The sequence below is a fragment of the Mauremys mutica genome, chromosome 10 (assembly GCF_020497125.1).
Source record: "Mauremys mutica isolate MM-2020 ecotype Southern chromosome 10, ASM2049712v1, whole genome shotgun sequence".
Classification (NCBI taxonomy): domain Eukaryota; kingdom Metazoa; phylum Chordata; order Testudines; family Geoemydidae; genus Mauremys; species Mauremys mutica.
In genome coordinates this window covers 10,687,970-10,698,275 of record NC_059081.1, presented here as the reverse complement: position 1 = coordinate 10,698,275, position 10,306 = coordinate 10,687,970, and the positions used below count along the sequence as shown (strand labels likewise).

The following is a 10,306-nucleotide window of genomic DNA, read 5'->3' as shown; positions in this document are numbered from 1 at the left end:
CTAGTGCACGGGGTAAGTCCAGTCTGCTACAGTAGATAAATCTAGTGCCCTCGATAAAACCCCTGCTTCTCTTTACAAGCAAAGCTTGTTACTTTTGCACCATTTCTTGCTTCTCTCTCAGTTAACTGTGCACATATTTAGCATGTGGACTGTGGTGGCGTTATACGTTTGCTGCCAAATAAGCTGTAAGAACTAATCAGATCACGGAGAATTGCACATGCTAATGAACCAGGCTCTCTCTATTGAATGCCCAGTATATATAAAGCCATTTAAGTGGGACATCAGAGGCCACTTTCTAAAGATTTTGTTCATAAGGGAACTGTTTTCCTTTGACGAGTACTTGATGAGATTGAGTACTGTAGACTAGGAGCTAAAATAATATCTGTAAAATCTGACTAACTCTTTGGAACAAGTTAGTAGTGGTTCCAGACTAATAAGAATAATAAAAACTACTAGACTGCTATGGAATTCTAGAGAGGGATAGCAAGGAATGTTGCTGGTGTATACGATACTGCCCTGGCTGCTTCCTGTATGACTTTGTTCATGGGAGCGCTGGCTGTCTGGATCCCGTGTGTTTCAGGATGTCTAGGAGTTTATATATTGTGTCCTGGATCTCCTCTAAAGAGATCTGGAGCTCTTCTGCCACCCTCCATAGTAGCTCCAGGAATTGCTGTGGTCATTGAGAGGAGACAGTGAAGCTGGATCAGGAGATGAGGAAGTTGTCTTCATCAGTAAGCAGCAGAACCAGCTCATATTCCTTTTCTCTGAGCTCAGGAGAAAGTTCTAGTTGCTTTGTGAGGGGTGATATGACTCAGTATTAGATACCACAGACTCTGCGTGTCACTTGTACAGGTCTCATAAGCCCCAAAGGCTAATATGAAGGGTTGAAGAGGGTTGTGAAAGTCCCCAAGGCATGGGTCCTGCTGGACCTGAGGGGGTAATCCCAGTTGGACATGGCTGGTTTCAGAAAGCTCTTGATCTCATGTCTGGACTGATCTCCCTTGGTGAAATCGATGATGGTTCCTCCAGCACGTCAGATTGGGCTCAATAGGCAGTGCAGTTGTTCCTGTTGAAGGACAGCCACAGCTGGTAGACAGTACTCAAGATGGACTTCTCTTCCCATAGCCCCTTGTCTCCTGACACTGTCAAAATCCCCCCTGGTGAGCGTTGAGGGGATCTGGACTGGGGCATCTGTGGATCCAGGAGAACACAGATGTTCTCTAGAGTGGTGTATATTTCTGCTTGCCTAACTGGTGGGACAAGCAATGTGGGAAGGCTTACGTGGCAGATCCATATGGGGTCATGACAGTACTGCCAGTGAATGAGGCTCCATTGTGTGCTCTTTGATGGTACCAGTGGTTCTCAGTTCCTCGACCTGGATGGTATCATAGGTGGCAATGTTGCAGCTGTGGAGTCTTACCCCTGTGTGCCTCTTTATCATGGCTCTGAGGCTTAAGATGTCCTAAGTCCTTGGACATTGGGCAGTTTTGTATGCAACCAGTCAAGGGCAACAAATAGAAAAGGATCAGCTCTTGTTTTTCCCTCTCAACTTAAGCCTAACCATGAAAGGTAAGCTGAAAAATTAGTCCCATTAATTGACTGATACACTCCTACTAAAGGAAGGGTTTGAGTAAAGTTTTCCCTGAAGTCCAAAGAGTAGTGACCTCAACCATGTTTTCAGTATGAATCCCCTTCACACTACCCACATGACCTTTGCTGCAAACTCCCCCATCATTTTAATTTACCCTTAATACTCCTACCTATACATCCAGAAATTTTAAAGCTCACAGATAAAAGGGAAAACTTATTTTGGATCCACTGGTTTGCAGCTCTACCGCTGGAAAAACTGAGGGAAGGTAACATTAATGTAGGGAATCAAATGGCAAAGAAAACAGATATTTGACTTAAAGATCATTAGCTGGTGGTAAAGGCTAAGTTTCTTTCTCGCTGCTTTCAGGATTCCATTCTGAAACCCTTACTCAGTGGTGTAGTCCTTAATTACAGATTTATGGGACTACTCACCATTACATTAAATGGAGTGTACACATAAATAAGTAGTCCCTGCTCCTTGGATTATTTTGAATGTAAGATTACTTTGTCAAATGTTTTTAAGCTGTAAAAATGCATGTTGGCAGGGATCTTGAATTACTCTGGTAAATCTGTATACATAATGTTTTATTTTCTACATTGCTTTTCTGTTGATTCACTACTACCAAGACTATTACAATTGATGCTGATAGTCTGTTTAAAAAATAAAATAAAATCAGCTAGTAAATTCCTGAATTGCAGAGTGATGTTTCTTTCAAAAAGCTATAAACCTCAAAACTCATTAAATCATCCATGAAATGTTTTCATAGAATACCTCAGAAATGTACTTCAGTTTTATTTTAAATTTTACTATGCATGCAGGACTTGCTTATTCAGAGACTATCTAGCTATAGAATCCTTGGATTAAAGATTTAAACGTACAAACTTCCTTTCTTCCCCTAGTCACTTTTTATTCTTAATGGTAGAGCAGTTAGCCACTAGACAGAGACTCAGGCCACGTCTATACTTACCCGCCGGGTCGACGCGGCGAGTTCGACTTTTCGGAGTTCGAACTATCGCGTCTGATCTAGACGCGATAGTTCGAACTCCGGAAGCGCCGCGGTCGACTCCGGTACTCCACCGCGGCAGGAGGAGTTGCCGGAGTCGACCTTGGAGCCGCGGAGTTCGCTTCCGCGGCGTCTGGACGGTAAGTCATTCGAACTAGGGTAGTTCGAATTCAGCTACGTTATTCACGTAGCTGAATTCGCGTACCCTAGTTCGAACCAGGGGCTGTGTGTAGACCAGGGCTAAGGCTTGGATCTTTAAAGCAACATAAGGTAATTGCCCCAAATCCCAATGAAATTCAACAAATTCAGGGGAACCTGGGGACATGAATCCCTGAAATTCCTTTGAAAAAAGCAGCCCCGTTTCCCAATACAGGTTCTTGGGCCAGTAAATGAGCTTCCCTTACTAACCTGTACATAAGCCCCTTTGTTTTCAGTTTAAACTGATATTTACCTAAAAAATAAAAAAAAATCACAGGTTTTTCAAAAAGTATTGGTTTTTTTTTCAATTTTCACCCCAATTTTGAATCATTCAAATATATAAAAAATAACTTGTTTTATTAGGAAAATACAATATATTGCATGAAATATACATATTATGAGAATACATTCGTCTGTGTGTATATTCAAGTAGGCTATGTATTAGTCTAGAAGATACACACAAACAGGCACACACTCAAACTCCGAAGTGTGTGCGTGTCTAAATGTAGTGATTAGTCTCACACCTACCACATCCCCATTTCAAACTATTAGCAGATAATGGTTTAAAGATGTAACACACTAAAATGGGAAGAAAACAAAAATCTGTATCAGAATATGTTTCAGAAAACAAAAACAGGAGAAAAGGATGAAGTTACATTATTAAATGTAAATATTTATAGGCTAATAGTTCTATGTCTACAAGAGTAAACTGTTTATTCAAATGAAAATTTGTATTTGGGGATTGGAGATATATTTTCTTAAATTCAGATGTGGTATTGTGTTTTTAGTTCTGCAGCAAGCCACAATGAGGTCTATTCATCAAACCATTAATCTACTGAATACTTTTCCCTCCTGTCCTTCCATCCAGCAAAATAAACCAAGGTATTTACCCATAAAAATTAAGTTTTTTCCACCGATTTTCACCTGTTTTTGTTGTTGTAGTAATATACACCAATAAATTCCAGGGAAAAATTAAAGAAAATAAAAACCAAAAATAAAGGGCCCTGCCTCTACAGTTACATAGGACTTTATCCTGTAGCCTTACTCACTTGGGAAGAAATCTAAGGCTCTGTGGGGCAAGTACAAGGCCGATTTTGAGGATTTAAGTGGTACATAGTCTTTGGCTGGCCCTTTACACAGTGGCACATGAATGTTGTGTAGAGTTTACCAAACACATACACCTTTTCTCCTGATTGTCCTCCGGGGTTCCAAATACCTCACAAGATGGAAAGATATGCCTGAATAGATCCAGCTACTTCCACTAGCTGGTTGCTCATATTGAACTATATTACCTCTAACACACTGGGCTTGGCTTCCCTATGCACAAAGTTTTATTTTTGTCCTAAAGAGACTTCATCTATATTCAAGGAAAAGAAAAAAGTCTTAAAGGGCTCTACTTCATAACAGCATCGTGGCTGAAGGTGGCACTAGGAAGCTTGGTAGTCTGGCCAGCTGCACTAGATGTACAGTAACATTTTCTGATCAGGGAAAGTAAATCATCTGGGCTTCCCCGCCCCCCTCAGCTATCAGAACACAGAGAACTTCAGCTAGTTGCTCTAAAATGAGAGACTGAAATGGAAGAATTAAAAAGCAAATGCAAAGATAAAATGCAAAGTGAATCTTGCGAACCAAAAAAAGAATGGCACAGCCTGCTCTAGAAATTAGTCTGGGGAAGTTCTCTGGCCTCTGTTATACAGGTAAGACTAGATGATCACAATGGTCCCTTCTGGCCTTGGAATCTATGACTTCTTTATTCACACCATTAGTCTCAAAGGGACTACTCCTCTGGATGACTTGAAGGGCCTTTGGATCATACCGACAAGGGCTGCAGGATCAGGACCATGGTTCACAAGAACGGCAGCATCTCTGATTCACTGCAAGCCACTAATGACAAGAAATTAATTTACTGTTGATACCTGATTTGACAAAGATTGTTACTCATCTTTAATAGTACAAATTCATGCTTGACTAGCCATACCTTCTGCAAATGGCTGGGGATGATAAATATGTGAAACTGGCCTTCCATTTAAAGACAGTGACTCAAATCTTGTGTCTGTAAAGTAAGAGCTTGTTAAAAAAAAATTTTAAGTGTGATTTTAGAAAAAAGGAAGTTGAATAGCCAGTGTAACGTCAACGGGTCAGAATATGATTTTATTTGCCTTAGTATAAATTCAGACTAACTTCATTGACTTCAATAAATTTATTCTGGATTTACACCAGTGTAATCGAGATCAGAATCAGGCCCAAATGTTACTTAAACAGGCTAGGAAGCAAGCTTGATATATTCTGGTTCATAGAAGCCAATGCTTTTGTTAGCAATTAGATTTAATTGTTCATCTTGTTCAAAATCATTCTTTCAAAGACATTCTGACTATAAACCAGATGAGTAATGACCCTATAACAGTAGGTAAAGTATTTTCAAGTACTTTGTATTTGTACATTAACACAATTAACTGAGGAAAAAGCCCCTCCAAGTCCAAGAAGCAACATGACAAAACACCAAAAGAAAAACTAGGCTCCTTAATTTTATTATGGTGTAACCAGCTGTAAAGAATTACTGGTCTAAAGCATAGTGTGTAATTGTCCTATTCTAAACATTTACTAAAGCCTATAAATCACAGCAGTCCCAAGAAGTGATGTCACCATTGGCCAGCTGTAATCTTATTTTTTTTAAAAGTCTACAATTCTCTGCAATTAATGCAAATATAGACATATCCCACAGCTTAGGATTTCATGGATGTTGTATTTTCTTTCCTCAGTGCCAGCCACTTAGAGATCAGGAAAATTACAGTAACATGTCTACAGTTTTGGACTGATTGTATTCGTTGCTTCATACTTAGCCAGAAGCAAAGATCTTCCCTCTTGGAATCTAAAGACCGTATATAATGTTTGTTCTCACACATAAGGCTGAATAGGCCCTACTCAGCATGAGGACAGTTTAAAGGATCTGATCCATAGCTACCAATGAGCATGGGACATAATGCAAAACAGTGGCTATGCCAAAAAAAAAAAAATTGACCAGTGGGAGGGTAAATAGGAGGTTGTAATAAATTATTAGGCCATGCAGAATATCCATGTACTGCTTGACAGCTAATTTTGTTGGTGGTGGGAAGATTCAGGAGGTGCCTAATAAGAGGAAATATTTGGCATGGCATCATCATTGCTTAGATTTATGGCATGGTTAACAAGCTGGCCACCACACAAGACAAATCAGCCTACCAGCTCTTACTCCTGATTACTCAGTAATGGCTTCAGCAGCTTAATGAGTGGCAAATGTACAGTCCCATTAATTGGGCAAGAGAGAGGAGGAGGAAGCGGCGATGTGCACCCAAAATGGACAAGAGTGTGAGAAAACCCTTAACTTCTCCACCAGTGTAGTGAGAAGTTGCCCCCTATACATCCCTGATGGGGTGAGACAGGCAAAAGAGATATTTCATATATTAAATATATCTTATAAATATAGATATCTGCAAACTTCTAATAGCAATAGAGAAAGTGTTCAGGTCCAAGTGATGGTTCTCCTTCATTTAATGAGGATGCTATGTCAACCTGCAGCTCAGTGTCACCAGAGTGTGTGAAATGTGAGACTAGTGCCACAGAGGATACACTTAAAAACAAAGAACTTATAAGAGCTAAACGATGGGCTTGCCCCTTAGTCATCAGACAGGAAATAACCCTTGTTCATGGAACCTGCAGTGGCTTATGCTTTCTTGTCACCAGCTCTTACGGGAGCTAGTTACATAAGCACATTGCCTGAAAGAGCTGCAAAACAAGGCTGATTCACGATTAAAACATTTTCAATTTTTTTATTGATTTATTTTTAGGTCAAAATGAATCTTAAAAAACCCATTCTATGAAGACATAACAAGTACCTCCAGATGAATGTAACTTTGTAGCATGAACAGCACCATCGCACATTTTTAAAGCACTCTCTGTAGTAATGCTGTATTTGTTTACAGTGATTTAGTCTTTAACATGACTGCTAAAGAAATTGTTTTAATGCTATAACTCCATTTTTTAATTTTTATTTAACAAACAATACGGACAAGCATTTGGAATGTAAACAAATTGTCTTGTATGTAATTTCTGCATATCAAAAATATTACACATCTGTCAGACATACAATCAAATATTCTGCTTTTCAATATGCATTTCATATGGCCTAAACATAAACTTACAAAAAGACAGACTACATTTTGCTCCCATATTTACAGGGGCATTTGATGACATAAATGCTGAAAAATGAGACTGATTCTGAACTTAAACTATGCTGTGCTGATTTGACAACTTTGTTTAAAATGACTCAGTACATTCTATAAAGATTTGTAAACAGTTCTGGTTCAGCGGATTAAACGTGAAATCAGTTCGATCTGGAATGGTCAATGCTAGTGTCTTCATTAACTCAATTTCCCTATTTATCCCTGAGCACCTTAAAATTGTCCCCCCCAAACATCTCTGAAGAACATGTATCTATTTTCGCAAAACTGCATTTGAACAGATTTTTGTTTCCCAAAAGTCCCATTTTCCTCCACTGATTTAAAAAAAAACAAACAAGTTATTACATGGATTGTAATACCCTTAAAAAAAATGCAGAATCACTGTATCAAACATCTTCACCTACAGACACACCCTACAGATTACAAAAATATTGCATAGGAGTGTTGATGGGCATATTCTCACATCATGAGAAAAATGCTAGTTTTTAAACAGAATATGGCAACAATCTGTTTTCCTTTAAAAATCAAGTAGTTTCACTTTATTTCAAAATTGTACAAAATGGCCATGGCTGTTTTTTTTTTTTGTTTTTTTTTAAGTCTCTGTCTTTAGAATATGTGAAATCTCAGGCGCAGTAACAATGGACCTGGGACCATTCACAGTGCAGTGGAAAATGTCTTTTGAGGCAGAAATTACAGTTCATCCTTCTTCTTCCCTACCCTTTCATGGTCTCTTTCTCTAAGGGTTCGCATGAAAGTGGCAAATCCAGACTCCTATATTTAAAGAAAGAAAAATATTGGTCAAATTTTTAAAATAAAAGACACCAAAACAATGTTTCAAGACTCCCAACACCAAGGGATGGGTATGTATGTGGAATGTAAACGAGAGAACAGTCATTGCTTCTTACAGTCTGATCACAACAATGTGCTGGTGCAGGGCTTCTCCAATGAAGTGGAAAAGGAAATATCCATAGAGGCTTTAGATTCATCAAGTCTCATGAAAAACTGGCAGTGGGGAGGGAAGGAAGAATATGGAAGGCAACAATGTAATGGAGGAGACAGCAGGGAGCTTCTCACAAATGTGGTCAATGCTTTTTCATTAATAAACTCTGAAACATACATTAGTGCCATGTTAATATGCTGCATGCACCATTTCAAAACCAGCTAGCAGACATGCGATTGCCACCCTGGAGCACAGAGATGTGTCAATTCTTTATTCCATGGTATGCTCGGCCTTGGTTGTCTCTAGGGCTCTCTCTTAGACCTTAGATCACAACCGACTACACATGGGCACGAAGTGCCACATGAATGTAAAGGACCTGCTCACGCAGAATCAGTAACAGGACTGGGGCCCTGATTAACAAAAGGTGGTTCTTTGTGCGACCCAGGAAATTTATTTACAAGTAAAAGCAGCAAAGAGTCCTGTGGCACCTTATAGACTAACAGACGTATTGGAGCATAAGCTTTCGTGGGTAAATAAGACCTTCCCTCTTATCCCATGAAACAAGTACAGGTTTCTTTGGCAGAGTCAGGAACAGAATACAGGTTTCCTGACACCCAGTGCCTTCCTCTAACTGTTAGAATTCCTTTGCAAGATAGGAGGCTATAAGCCAAGATTCTTCAACCTCTGACACAGTAAACGGAATCCAGGAGAATGGTAGTTCTTGAAGTGTTTTACTGCTTTAGTAACAGAATCCTTTGCTACGATATTGCAACAAACCTGTAACTCTATGTACTTCACGGTTGTCACTTTGCTGCATGCTATGTCCATTCAGGAGTTCACAATGGCAGCAGAGACAGAAATCACATTCTCTGGCTCCAAAAGCAGATGGCCATGCCATGCCATCAAACTAAAGGAGAATCTCCAGTTCTTGCTTAAAGTAGAGAGAGACTGCAGAGTAATTATAATTCTATCCAATTAAGTGTTAGTTGTACACAAACCACACTAGCTAGAACATTTTCCAATAATTGGACAGTGTCTCCCTTAAGTCAGGTGATTCTAGAGCTGGAATCCTTTCCTTCATAAATCTCATAAGAACGGCCATACTGGGTCAGACCAATGGTCCATCTAGCCCAATATCCTGTCTTCCAACAGTGGCCAATGCCAGATGATTCAGAGGGAATGAACAGAACAGGTAATCCTCAAGTGATCCATCCCATTGCCCATTCCCAGCTTCTGGCAAACAGAGCCTAGGGACACTTCAGAGCATGGTTTTGCATCCCTGCCCATCCTGCTATTGATGGAGCCATCCTCCTTGAACTTATCTAGTTCTTTTTTGAACCCTGTTATAGTCTTGGCCTTCACAACATCCTCTGGCAAGGAGTTCCACAGGTTGACTGTGTGTTGTGGGAATACTTCCTTTTGTTTGTTTTAACCCTGCTTGCCTATTCATTTGGTGACCCCTAGTTCTTGCGTTTTGAGAAGGAGAAAATAACACTTCCTTATTTACTTTCTCCACACACCAGTCATGATTTTAAAGACCTCAATCATATCCCCCCTTAGTCATCTCTTTTCCAACCTGAAAAGTCCCATCTGCTATTTTGTTGCCCAGTCCCCCGGTTTTATGAGATCATTTTCTACCTCTTTGCAGTCTGCTTGGGACTTAACTATCTTGAATACTTTTGTATCATCTGCAAATTTTGTCACCTCACTGTTTATCCCTTTTTCCAGATCCCTTATGAATATGCTGAATAGGACTGGGGCCCGTACAAAGCCCTCGGGGACACCACTATTTATCTCTTTCCATTCTGAAAACAGACCATTTTATCCTTTGTGTCCTATCTTTTAACCAGTTACTGATCCAGGAGAGGACTTTCCCTCTTATCCCATGACAGCTTAATTTGCTTTAGAGTCTTTGTTGAGGGACCTTGTCAAAGGCTTTCTGAAAATCTAAGTACACTATATCCACTGGATCACCCTTGGCCACATGCTTGTTGACCCCCTCAAAGAATTCTAGTAGATTGGTCAGGCATGATTTCTCCTTACAAAAACCATGTTGACTCTTCCCCAACAAATCGTGTTCATTTATGTGTCTAATAATTCTGTTTTTTTACTATAGTTTCAACCAATTTGCTTGGTACTGAAGTTAGGCTTACCGTCCTGTAATTGCCAGGATTGCCTCTAGAGCGTTTTTTAAAAATTGACATCACATTAGCTATCCTTCAGTCATCTGGTACCAAAGCTGATTTAAATGATAGATTACATACCACCATTAGTAGTTATGCAATTTCACATTTGAGTTCCTTCAGAACTCTGGAGTTCCTTCAGAACATTTGGTCCTGGTGACTTATTACTGTTTA

General features: G+C 39.6%; 1 protein-coding gene across 1 annotated transcript in view; it reads right to left on the bottom strand.

The window, feature by feature from the left end:
- Positions 1 to 7,579: 7,579 nt before the first annotated feature.
- The window catches only part of PDIA5 (protein disulfide isomerase family A member 5), a 128,874-nt gene continuing 126,147 nt past the window's right edge, over positions 7,580 to 10,306 (bottom strand). The window contains exon 17 of the mRNA XM_045032179.1: positions 7,580 to 7,780. Within this exon, the coding sequence (XP_044888114.1) occupies positions 7,700 to 7,780 (81 nt within the window). The 3' untranslated portion in view covers positions 7,580 to 7,699. The remainder of the gene's footprint in view (positions 7,781 to 10,306) is intronic.